Genomic DNA, 13,021 nt, shown 5'->3' on the forward strand with positions numbered 1-13,021 from the left:
AATTATCCAAATTATCTAAGACGTTTATCTCTAATACCAGCCACTCGAAAACAAGGCGCTGCAGTCGTTATGTTTTCTGCCTCATTTGCTGTCTGACTTCAGCTGCGAGCGGACAGTTTGTTTTTCTCAAAATTTCCGCTTATCTATCATTTTTTTTGTACATTTCCATAAGTCTAGCCGCTAAATAAGCATTAATGCTAGAGTGTTAGATGTGAATAGACAACTAAGAAAGTGTATTTGACAGTGTTTTTTTGACGCATAACCTCGCATTTGGTGATCTGGAAAAAATGGGGAAACCCGGAAAAACATCCAAGAAGTCAAAGAAGCATCACAAGAAGAGGAGTTCTAGTGAAGACAGTGACTCATCTCCAGAGCCTTCGCCAAAGAGAGTGGCTCAGAGGGAGCCTGAGAACAAGCATCATCGCAGGCGAGACGCTTCGGACGATGGCAAAGGAGTCTCGTCAAAATGGGACAGCCCCGAAGAGAATGCTTCTTATCACAGGAGGTATTTCCATCTCACCGCGTAATAATTCTCTTATGGAATACTTTAGGAAGTTTGTTTTGATTTTGCAGGCACCAGAAGAGGAATTATGAACCATACAGACAAGAGCAGGAAGACAATCGCCAGGCCGGAAGGCGTGGCAATAGAGAACAGCATGATGACCGCAGGGATCGGCCCGGGAAGCGTTACAGGCATTCTCCATCTCCCAAATGGGACCCGAGGGACAATCGGCGGCGGCACGAAGAGCATCACGTGGAGGATCATCCACGGAGGAGCAGAGATGAGGTTCAGGAGCGCGGCAGGAGATATCGGGAGAATCGGGAGGAGAGATTCGAAGTGCGCCGGGAGGATCGCGATGGACACAAGGAGAGATTCCATGACAGAGAAAGGAGGTAAGTTCTTATCATGCAGTGGCGTTTAAAACAGCTTATAAAGACTTTGTGACGAGTCAATTAGTTGTTCATGTTTTAATTGTAGAGTAATTTGAATCATTTCAACATTAACTAGAATATAATGATAATGGAGATAAGAGCAATTGAGAAACATCTTTCCTTCCTTACATGCCAGGTGTGATGACGGGAAGCGTAGACGATCGGATCATCGCAGTCGCAGTCCGAGGCGTAATTTTCCGCGACAGGAAGAGGACGATCGCAAGTACGAGTGGGGAAAGCGTGAGGACAAGCCATTTGGGGACCAGAAGGAGCCCGCAGAGAAGGAGAAGCCGAATTTCGGGCTCTCGGGGAAGCTCACAGAAGACACAAACAAGGTCAACGGTGTGGTGATAAAGTACGCGGAGCCTCAGGAGGCGCGCAAGCCTAAGCGTCGGTGGCGCCTGTACCCGTTCAAAGGCGAGACGGCTTTGCCCACGATGTACATCCATCGGCAGAGCTGTTTTCTCATCGGACGTGACCACAAAGTGTGCGATTTGCGCGTGGATCATCCCTCGTGCTCAAAGCAGCACGCGGCGCTGCAGTATCGCTTGGTGCCCTTTGAGAGAGAAGACGGATCCGTGGGTAAGCGCGTGAGACCCTACCTGATCGACTTGGAGTCCTCCAACGGGACCTTCGTAAACAACAATCGCATCGAGGCTCGGAAGTACATTGAACTCCTCGAGAAGGACGTCATCAAGTTTGGCTTCAGTTCCCGAGAATACGTGCTATTGCATGAGAACAGCGTGGAAGAGACTCTGGATGATGATGTGAATCTGGAGCTGGAGCAGCAGGAGATCAAGACAGAGCCAACAGAATGATAGTTGGTGAGTTTTCTCAAGTGTATAAGTTTTTGTTGAGGTACAACATAATAAAATAAGCGTGAAAGTTGACTTACAATTTTATTCTTGTCTCTTATTAGAAAGTAATTGAATTTTAAATTTAGATTGATTTGGTATTTGATTCTTAAATTACAAAAATTTGTTCATGGTATTTAATTGCCTACAGATATTTACAGTTGATATAATTTATTAATTTATTTACGTATTGCGTACACCTTTAATATAAGGGTGTTTATTGTAATTGATGAGCAATAAGCAGAGATGAGTAGATGGAATATAACATGGTAATACTCTGATTCTTACTGTCTTTGCTGTTCTTTTCTTTTCATCTCTACTTATCTTGATGAGTCCTCATGTTAACCATCAGACTAAAAATGTACAATGCGCTCTCTAAGGCTCTCATAACACTGTCTTTCCGTCGGTTGACGTTGAAGGCGCGGCAGTTGTATTTGAATAGATGATTATGGGTGACGGATGCACTTTCCCATCGTAGGTGTGCGTCTGCTGCGGCAGAAGGGCGTCCAGACTCGAGCAGGCGTCCGCTGAGGGATCGGGCAGGGCCACGGTGAGGATGGTGTTGCGGCTGGGCAGCTGCCCTGCGCAACTGCTGGGAGTCCTCGTGGGATCTGGGATGTTTGTACTGCCTTCCGTTGAGGGGAAGTTCGTAATAGGGATTTCGTAGTCTTCACTCACGAGACTAGGCGGTTTATCGTCGCTGCTATAGATTAATTCTATGTACTTTGGTATTAGACCTGTGTCTGTGGACGTGGTCGGGATCGAGTGATCCACTCGTTGGCTGGGAATCGACGTGATTCCAGAATCGCCACTCACGATTTTGTGTCCACCTGCAAAGGATACAGTAAAGATAAATCCGAAGACAAGTCTTGAAATTATTCTGGGTATTTTCCAAAGCCATTTTAGAGTTAATAACAAGTTAATAATGAAGATTTGTTAGAATGATGGGGAATTTTTACCTGAATTGTGATTATGGTTTTCGTCGGCGAGTAAGTATGATCTGTTAAAAATGCCACCTAAAGGGAAAGAGGGAGACAAGCGGGGGTTTAGATGATTTTGCAAAATTTCCTGGTCAAAACATTTGTCATGCGAATTTTCGTAATAACCAATTAAAAGCGAAAAAGAAGGGATTCTGTCTTATTCATCTACGAATGCACTCACCATTCCTGTACGTGTGTTGCATTGTAATCTGAATGGAGTCATTTGTGTTGTTCTTCAGGGTCTCTAAGATCTCTAGGCAGTATCTGAATGTAGGCCTATCTTCGGGACAGTAGCTCCAACATTTCAGCATTAGTTGATATCTAGAGTTGCCAAGTAGATAAATATACTGCGAAATGAACTATTAATAGCAATGTCTTACAATTCTTCAGGACAATCTGTGGGCCGAGTGAGGCGTCCTCCATTCCGAACGTAGTGCAGGACCTCAACGTTGGTTCTGGCAGGATAAGGCTGCTGTCCCAGGGTCATAATTTCCCAACAGAGAACTCCGAAGGCCCAGATATCCGACTGGGAAGTGAACACACCGTCTACTAAGCTCTCAGGCGACATCCAGCGAACGGGAAGCAGCCCTTCGCCTTCTTTTCTGTAGTAGTCGTTCTTGTAGATGTCTCTGGCCAGGCCAAAGTCTCCTATCTTGACAACTCTACCCTCGGGATCGACTGAAGACACCAAACAGTTTCTGCAAGCCAAGTCTCGATGGACAAAGTGCATTTCCTCCAGATAGCGACACCCCGAAGCCACGTCCACGCACATGGAAACGATATCCAAAAGCGTGAGGGAAGATGGAAAGTCCTGGAAAGCAGACATTTATGAATTTCTCGGCCAACGATCCATTGATATATACTTACCATCGACGGTCGGCTCTGGCGAAGGAAACTCAAGAGATCCCCGCCCTGCATCAACTCCATAATGATGTAAAGTGAGTCTAGGTCGAAGCACACTCCAATAAGCCGGAGAATATGCTCGTGTTTGAAGTTGCTCATTAAATGAGCCTCTTGCAAGAATTCTGCTTTTTCCTGTTCAGTCGCACCTTTTCTCAGAGTCTTGATGGCCACTCTTGTTTCAGGATCTTCGGGATTCTTGACACAACCTTCGTAGACTTCCCCAAAAGCTCCGCTGCCCAGGAATTTAGTCATGGTAATCTGAAGGCAAGGAGTAATGAGTGTGCAGTCAAGCAAAGGAGTAAAATTTGAAATATTACCTGATCCCTTCGAATTTGAGGCAGCGAAGCCACATCCGAATCCGAAAGAGGCCCTGTGGTGTAGAGAACGTTCACGTGGAAGCTCGCTCCGTGAGGCATTTCTCTCAGGTTTGCCAGTTCAACATCTGGAATTCTCGCTGAGGCGTCGGGAAAAAATTTCTTGTCCGTATCTCGTCGGACGAACACTGTGATGATACACACGACAAAAGCAATCAGGAAAACGAAGCTCATCGAGATCACTATGACAATGATCATGCTGCTCCTGTTGGTGACGTCCACGTAGGGTTCACTGATAGGTTCGCTAGTTGAACTGTATGGGCCCCAGCCGTATGAATTGCGCGCCCTGACTCTGAATGAATAAACATGGATTGGGGTGAGTTCCTGTGGAATCCAGTACAGCTCTGAACCGTTGTAGTAGATTTTCCACTGATCCTCTGGCGCAACGTCCACAGACCAGGAGACGTCACGCTCGGATAGAGTAATATTACTGTTAGTGATCCTGTGCAGGGCGATCTTCTCAACATCGTCGCTATTTATTTCGAGAGTTGGTGATCGTCGAACACGATTGGAGGTTGGTTTGGACTGGAAGGCTTCCAGACTGTACTCTTCTATGAGCGCTCCGTTGTCTTTGGCAGGTTCCCAGAACACTTTGTAAACGTCTCCGCTTAAATGTTTCACGAGAGGCTTTCCAGGGGCTGTGGGCTTGTCGCCCAAGGTTTCAAACACGGATCGAGTGTCAGGCGGCCAGAGGTAGGGTGAATCCATCTTTGGGTAGTACAATAAGACGTAGAACCTGTAGGTGGTTTTAGGCTCTAAGTCGTTGACGGTAAAAGTGCCATTGAAGGGAGGCAAGTCTCCCGCTTGAGCAGAATCATACACCACATGCGGAGCTATCGTCGGATTACTCAACACCTTGTATCCTAATTGAAACATGGATACATTTCCATGCGGTTGCCAAGAGATTGTCAGCGAAGTGGAGGTGTTCTGAAGAAGGGTGATGTTGTCTGGCTCCTGGAACGTCTCCACTCCTATAACTTCACTCTCCGAGAACGTGTCGTTTGTGGAGTAAGCGCGCACCCAAATTCGGTACGATTGCTGAGGTATGAGCTTTGTCAGAGAGTGATGAGTGGTGTAGACGAGCTGTTGCTGTCTGTTGCGGATGCCATTGCTTGGATTCTCAGTCTGCCAGTGCACTTCATACCAAATATCATTGCTGTTAATTTCCCGCGGTTGATGCCACGTCACGTTCACTTCATTAGGACTGATCACCTCAACTTCTATGTCAGTCGGTATCGAAGGTGCTCCAGCTGCCGTTGAGAAGATCTTGCTCGGCCCTAGATTCACGCGTAATTGCAACTTGTCTGCATAGTAATTGCTGACGCCAATTTGGAATTTGTACTTTGTGAAAGGTTTCAGTCCATGTATAGTCTTGATGTTGTCAAAGGAATAAACCACTTGGCAAGTTGTGACGTTGCACCTTCCTCCATCTGGGTAATTCTTATCAATTGGCCGGAAGAAGATGATGTACTTGATGGCGGGAATGGGGAAGTTGCATCCTGTGGCCGGTGTGGGAATGGGAAGTTTCAGCTTGATGGTATTCGATGTTGATGCTAAGAGACTAGCTTCGTACTTCGAGGAATCCTTGGAATTAGGAATCAGGCACTTTTTGCTGGGATACGCTTGATGATATAAAGCCATAATAGACTCAGCTTTGGATACGGGATATTTGTAGAATTTAACGCTGTGATCATTTTTAGCATGAATCACATTATCCGCTGATATCCAGTAAATCCTCGAGGAGTCTTTCACGAAGCTCAGTGTTGGATCACTGTAGTGAAAGTCCAGTGATCTGCAGTATTGCGTTGTTATGCCGGTTGAGTAGAGATTTTGCTCTTTATCAGTCCAAATCATGTGTGTTTCTCGGTCGGACTTTGTTTCGAGTGCAAAAGGACGGAAACTGGAGGTGAGGGAAATGTTGGGACATTCTTCAGTTGGAAACAATTCCATGCTCATGATGGTGCCGGTGTAGATATTGTACGAAATGACTTGCACCTCATCGTCGTTTTGTCCGTTGGATCGGTGTTCAGTCCAGAAAATCATTTTATCCATCGGAGAAACTAAGATGTTCCTAATGATGGCTTCTCTCCTCACCAGTTCAACGACACCCCGTTTGTATGCTTCGTACTTAGTGAGGTCTAACATGGCCAAGACTGAAAAGTTTCCATCCACGTGTGACCAATACAGACTTCTTTCAACCCAATCGACAGCCAAGGAGAGCGCTTCAGAGCTTATCGTCAGCAATTTGAACTGGGTTGATCCGTTAAAGGACATTATCTCATTGACCTCATTGATCCAAAAGATCTTCTTCTCTCGCGCAATGTAAGTCATGTATTTTACAGTGTTTCCCGTGCTGAGGATACTTTCGCTCTTCTTCAAATCCAGATCAATGCCGAGAATGTGGTGGTCCTTAGTTGATACAATCACTCGAGGAATTGACTTTTCCTTGGCTGTTTCCACACCCAACGGTCGCGTGAATTCTCCACTGTCGGCTTCCGTGAAGGCGAGGACTTGGAAGAAGTAAGTAACATTTTGTACTAAATTTGTTAGAATCATCTCTTCTGTTGTCGCAGAAACCTGAACGTTATCGCACTTTTGGTTTTCTTTGAAATCCTCTTCATACCAACACTTGACGCGATATCCTAGAATGGGCCCGTTGGGATGCAGTGGTGGGCTCCATCTGAAGGTGGCTGTGAGATTGAGTCCACCTCTCAGAGGATCATCGTAGTGTGTGATGAAGATTCTGGGGTTTGTGGGCGTTGTGGGCTTGGCTGGCGGAGAGTGAATGTGACTCCTAGTCGGTAAAGCTGAACCCCAGAAAGTGAAGGCTCTGACCGTGATGTCCAGTGGACTGTACGGTTGCAGAGAGTGCGATCGATGATGCCAAATAGGCTCCATTACTTCCTTGACAATGTCCTTGTGTCCCGAGGCGTGAATGCGGATTTCGTAGAAGACCTGGCCGTAGTTGACATTGCTGACTGGCTCCCAAATTATCTCAAAAGATGTCCATACGCCTCTGATCTTGATGGTGTGGTTCTTGACTTGATTAGGTATTACATTGATGAAGGTCAAGTTTGAGGGATAAATGTGATGCGTTGGATCAATGACAGAAATTGCGCGGATTCCGTTGAGTTTGGTATTATTGATCTGTGCCAAATTCTTCCCCATCATGTCCCCCACAATCACTGTTCTATTGTCTTGGAGCCACATTAATCGATCACTGAAGTGAGTTAGGGGTCCTTGGAGTGAAGCCTCGCCCAATTTGGTTTCAGTAACGCTCATATTGGAAGCGAAACTGCCAGCCATTTGGGCACTGTAGAGGCTTGAACTGTCGTATCTGCGAACGATCCAGTACACCAATTGGTTGTCCATATCCAGGGTTAAGCCCATCACTTGTAGACCCGAATACAACTCCACACTGTAGTAGGTTCTGCGGTTCTTCCCGTTCAAGCGGCAGGATTCAACGGCATGTCCAGTTGAGAAGTATATAAAGCCTCTCAGAGAGTCAATGCGCAACTCTTTCGCTACTGCTAGAATTGGAAGGGTTTCCTGCTGATCCCCGTTCAAGTGACTCCTTGTTATCAGTTGTTGTGTTGGATTGGACCAGTACAGTCTCTTTCCTATCCAATCCACAGCGATGCTCTCGACTGAGTCAAAGTCCCCCAACTTTGTTGTGGCCCTGCTGGTTCGGTTGAAGAAGTTAAGACTGGAGTTGCTGACAAAGAACAACATATCCTCAATCCAGGCAATGTCGGAGACATAGTGCTCCCCAAGTTCAGACTTCGGTATCAATGTATCAATGTGCTCCCCAATGACGTCGCTCTGGAGAAGACCATTGTCTGAAGACCAAATAAGATAGCGGTTGTGCAGGGAATTGAGGGTCTTGGCTTTGAATTCCGTGCTCCAGGGGCCTTTGCCTGCACTGGTGTAGGCCGCCACTCTAAAAGTGTACATGGCGTTGGGCAACAGATTGTCGATATTCCGATGAGCACTTCTGATGTCTCGGTACGTGACTTTCTCCGTGTCGTTCATGACCTCGAGTTCGTACTTCCAATTCTGCCAGGTTCCTTTGCCTTGATTGCCTAGCAGATGCGGCACTCGCCACGACACTTTAGCTTTGCGGGCACTGAGCAGGGCCTGAACATTGCTGGGTGGGTTGACGGGAATGGGAATCGGCTGGGCGGAGTTTAGATTGATGCAGAGTGAGATGTAGGTTCGATTAGAGAGTCCCGGATAGGCGTTGTGGAAGTATATTTTCTGGACTACGTGATAATCCTCTGAGATGACATCCTCTCCATTAGTCCAATAGAAAAGTCCGTTTGCCATGGCTAGAGATCTCACGTCATTGAACTTTGGTTGATTTGTGTTTTTGCGGATGTCCTCACGATCCTTTCCATCCAATGAGACAGAGATCACAGTGTTCTCGTCTTGCAGAGGCACGAGAATGCGAAACCTCGTGTGATCCACTGTAAAGGGCGCCAAGTTCTGTCCCTGGATCATGTGCAAGGGCTTCACTTTGTGCTTCACCCCATTGGATATGTCGCCGAGATCGAGGCGAAAAAGACCGCTGTCCATTGAATGGCCTGTAATGACCCAGAAGAGGTATCCATTGAAGGGATCCACTTCAATGTGATCTGGTCGCTTGACTAAACCCGCAGTGGCGACTGTGAGACCCTTTCCATCAAGATCACACCGGGAGATTTGCCATATGCGATGAGCGTGTGGGTGTTGCACTTCCCCCAGAATGTACAAGTGGTTGTTTAGCCAGTCAATTGAGAGTAGCTGAGGCTTGAAGTTGAATCCTGAATGCGGTGACAGCACTGTTGTCTTCGGGCCGGTGATCTCCAGCGGGGCTTTGTAGACAAATCCCGATTCTTCTGAGATAAAGAGGAGCTGCTGTGCAATGTGAATTGCGATTCCCTTGATCCTGATGTCGGTAGTGTAGAAATCCTTCGAGGAATCCGAGAGTAGATCCGATCCTTGTGTGAGAACTGAATACTCCGTAGCTAAGATGATGGTTGGATTGGGTTCATCCACAGCCACTGAAGAATTGGGATAATTAGATTAATTCATACACCGTTTCTGCAAGAAATTGTCTTACTTTCCGGTTCAGGTGGTGTCGAAACGATTGTAGATGCTGCTGGACCTTCTCCTTCGGCATTTCTCATTGTAACCGACACTGAGTAGTTGTTGGAGGGCGTTAGCTTCTCGAACATGTAAAAATGTGTCTTCTCCGTGGCGGATATATCCTGTAATTTTGCCCAATTCAAACAGCAATCATGAGCATCAGTGTGGCAATGAGTGTGTCAAAAATATGATTAACACCAAGAGAAAAATAATTTACTTAATGCAGAGACGCAGCAATTTATTAGTATAATTAATTTGCAACGGATATGTTTTTTCTGGAAGCTGTTTTCAATTGAGCAGAATTTCACTCGAGAGATGGTCAATGGGAAAACGGAAAGAGAAACAGTGACCCTCAGCATCGAAGTGTATAAATAGTTAATTAATTCCAATTCTAATGAAGTGTTTCATTCAATTTTGGCTCTTTTTTACACATCTCACATCTAAAACAATTCTCTCACAAGAAAAACCGGAAACACGTTAATTGATGGTGATTTCTGGTCGAGCTTTAGAGCGGCTGAAGAAGACAGCTTCCAGTTTGGCCAAAAGTACCATTTTATATCGTGCGTGTGATCATTCCGTTAGTGAATAAATTTACTTGATAGTCCAGGTGATTAGTAAGAAAAGACGACAAAGACGAGTGCTTTGCAGATCACGTGTGCTGTCGGTGCGAGAGAGAGGAGATCACTTTGCGAGATTTTCAGATGAATTTGCAAGCGTGATCTCTATTGATGGTTCAAGGTATGATAGTTAGCATGGGAGGAAATTGTATGAAAAATAATAATATGACATCAAGAATTAATGAGTGTGAGAAAAGACGGTCCACGACAAACAATACACAACACTGTGACCGGTGCTGATCGAGCGATCGACTAGATAGCGATCAGCGATGTGTGGGATGGGGCGAGCGTTTATAAATTGCATTGAACCATCAATAGAGAAGTGCTAAGAAACATGTTGAAGTTGATCTCATGGCAAGAGATGCAAAAGATCCATCAATGCTAAGATAGAATTCAAATGAGAAGTGTAAAAGCAAAGAGAAGAAGACAAGAAACAGGGTGAACTGAGTGAGTTGTCCGTTTCGCCATCACAAGACATAATTTCGTCTGACGATTGACTGAAAGACACTCCTGGCAGCCCACTCTGTATGATAGAGAGTGAGAAAAATATTGGCTACAGAAGAGAATCTGGTGCATCTACAGTGAAGCTACTGAAGAAGAACAGGTCGCAAGTAATGAGCTTGTGGCACCTTGAGCGCGGAGATGTTCAATGACAAATCCCTGATCTGCAGCACATACGATAGAACCGGCCCATTGGGGAATGGGCCAGGTTCCCATGTCACAGAAATCCTTGTGTGATCAACAGCCACAGCTCTTACGATTGCTGGCTCCGACAGGGGAACACCCATGGGCAACGTACTGATTATCACGCTCTGTTCGGACGTCAGGAACTCATCGTGCTGCTTAGACAGGAGGAGAGCTACGCGAAACTGCAAAGAGAGTACAATATTGAATTTCACTGAGGCAGACACTTCGATAAGGCCTTATCACTGGACATAAACTCATTTTTATGGCCGATACGAGGGTGTTGTTTTGGCGCTGACGATGAAATATCGCATGTCAGGGGATAAGAATGGGAAGAAACTCACCCTATATTTCGTGTACGGCTGCAGATTGTCCACGCGAACGGTGGAGTTGTCGCCCATGCTCTGGTTCCTACAGAACTTCCAGTCGCCAACCACTTCCTCATATCGCCACTGCACCAGGTAGCTTTGCGGTGAGTGCAGTTTTCCGCGCGTCAGTTGGGCGAACTTGTCTGGGATCTCCCACTCCAGGGAGAGGGATGTGGCCGTGAGGGAGTCCGCCACAAGGGCGGGTGCCGGAGGCACCCCGACCTCGGCTTTCACCCACTTGAAGTACCTATTGAGGGCATCATTGCATCCCACAACGCAGTACAGTTCTTTCGGCTCTAGTAACTCCTGGTCAGTCTTATTCTGAATGGTCGAAAAAAGCAAAACAGAAATCACGCAATTTTAGTGGATTTTAATGTGATATCGTCATGGTTGAAAGATTCACTTCGGTTAATTGTGAAAAACTCTTCATTTACTCAGCAGGTCGTAAATTCGGATGGAAAGTGATGCAGTGAATATTTAGAGGTATTTTTAGAAGTTAATCAAAAAAAATTTCAATTATTTCACTTACACAAACAGTCTGGCACGAAGACTCCAACGCTTGTTCCCAAAGTTGACAGCCCAGAGTGCACTGGAAGAGGAAGCAGAGCGTCGGTTCATCAGAAATTCATGTGAATTTGAAAGCTTCAGAGACAATTATAATGCTGATGGCATAAAAAATGAGTTAGAGACCATTAATTAGATTATCAGCCAAGTGTTTTGTGACGGCAGAGGACAAGCGGCCGAAAATGTGGTTGAAGGATGCTGGACGAGACAACCCGCATTTCGTCCCATCAGCAATACTCACACACCAGCAAATTGCCACATGAGATTACTCTTTTCTTCCAGGCTCGTGCCGCGATCACCGCGAGACGCCCGAGAAATTGTAATTAATTTCAATGTGCGATTGCACTGAAGAACAATAATAATGAAGCGGTGGAAGGCACGCTTCGGTACTTGATTTACTTTTCGTGTCGCGATACGCTTCGCACAACACTTGAGCGGTGCGGATTGCATAATTCTATGTGGTGCACCTGAAAAGAAGCCGAGGCTTCTTGGTACGCACTGTCTTATGTGGAAGAAGGAGCCGTTGGTCGCGCTTGAGTGAAGAAAAGTCGTTGATTTTGGACACAATCTATTTGAGAGTGATGGAAGAAACCACAAAATGCCCACTTGACCTTTGGGATTGAGATTAGAGTTTAAATGAGTGCGTTAAATTGTACTTCCGAAAGAAATTATCGTATATCAAGTCTATCGTAAATGGTCTAAACAGTGTTTTTAATGAATAAGTAGTGAAATTAACATGAGTTAGTTAATCGCGTCCCAATTGTCTGGATAAAATAAAGCAAGACTGCTCCTTAAATGAACCGAATACGGCATAATTTGAAGACTTTATTTAACTGAACGTCTGCAAAGTGGCAGATAATGTGTTCCATCTTTTTTACTGTGCTCTCTAAACATTCTGTGGGAAGAGGCGTGCGATCAGGTAGAAATGTCTGAGAAAGGCCACTGAGAGGCTGTAGATTGGATGCCACTCGAGTGTTCTCAGGGGAGTGAATCAATCAGCACACGATAATGTAAACGGTGAGAAGGTCTGGAGGCATGTGAAGAGTTAAACACAAATCCTCACTTGCGCCCTTTTCAAGTGGCATCTCTGCAGGACCTCGAGCGCAGAAGTTTCCACGGATGCCGTCTGTGTTGAAAGTAATTAGTGTGAGATTTGTTTCTGTCACTCACTGCATTAGGCATGCGTCTCGAGAGTCTCCTTTTGATGATGCTGTGGCACAGTTTCAGTGATGTATCTGATCATCGCTCACTCCCACTGGCGAAACTGCCGTGCAACATTGAGGTTTATTGAGAAATATTGCAAAAGATTAAATTGCTACGGGTATTTGAGTGAGATTAAAGTCCCTGGAGTCATGGTCGTTGATATGTTCAGCCGCAGAGCGAATGCAGCATCAATTTCGACAAATCAGAGCATCATCTTCAGTATTGCTTTAAATTTAAATATTGTAAGGCAGAGGAGAATATGAGAAAATGGAGTGAATTTAATTTGGGGCCGTTATGCGCTTCTGACCCTCTCTCGCTGTCCGTACTCTCGGGAATATAATAAACATCACTTTGCTTTCCGCCCTCGCCTTCCGGAATTAACGCGCGACTAACCAGAGAATGACGATTTTTTAA

General features: G+C 45.6%; 2 protein-coding genes across 3 annotated transcripts; one reads left to right on the forward strand and one right to left on the reverse strand.

The window, feature by feature from the left end:
* The first annotated feature begins 72 nt into the window (after window positions 1-72).
* On the forward strand, window positions 73-1,823 carry LOC132263021 (smad nuclear interacting protein 1). The gene is made up of 3 exons (XM_059762570.1): window positions 73-505; window positions 574-894; window positions 1,070-1,823. Exons 1-3 carry the CDS (start codon window positions 288-290, stop codon window positions 1,749-1,751), a joined length of 1,221 nt encoding a protein of 406 aa, XP_059618553.1. The 5' UTR covers window positions 73-287; the 3' UTR covers window positions 1,752-1,823.
* On the reverse strand, window positions 1,820-10,925 carry LOC132263019 (protein sevenless). 2 transcript variants are annotated; one of them, XM_059762560.1, is made up of 6 exons: window positions 9,146-9,508; window positions 3,988-9,086; window positions 3,635-3,928; window positions 3,148-3,578; window positions 2,949-3,088; window positions 1,820-2,617 (listed from the first exon to the last, which is right to left on the reverse strand). In XM_059762560.1, exons 1-6 carry the CDS (start codon window positions 9,258-9,260, stop codon window positions 2,172-2,174), a joined length of 6,525 nt encoding a protein of 2,174 aa, XP_059618543.1. In that variant the 5' UTR covers window positions 9,261-9,508; the 3' UTR covers window positions 1,820-2,171. The 2 variants fall into 2 exon arrangements, with proteins under 2 accessions (XP_059618543.1, XP_059618544.1); XM_059762561.1 differs by lacking the exons at window positions 1,820-2,617; window positions 2,949-3,088 and adding exons at window positions 10,418-10,657; window positions 10,817-10,925 and having other exon boundaries at window positions 3,306-3,928; window positions 9,146-9,293.
* Window positions 10,926-13,021: the final 2,096 nt, after the last annotated feature.

This window comes from Phlebotomus argentipes, unplaced genomic scaffold, assembly GCF_947086385.1.
Source record: "Phlebotomus argentipes unplaced genomic scaffold, Phlebotomus argentipes genome assembly contig_15, whole genome shotgun sequence".
Classification (NCBI taxonomy): Eukaryota; Metazoa; Arthropoda; class Insecta; order Diptera; family Psychodidae; genus Phlebotomus; species Phlebotomus argentipes.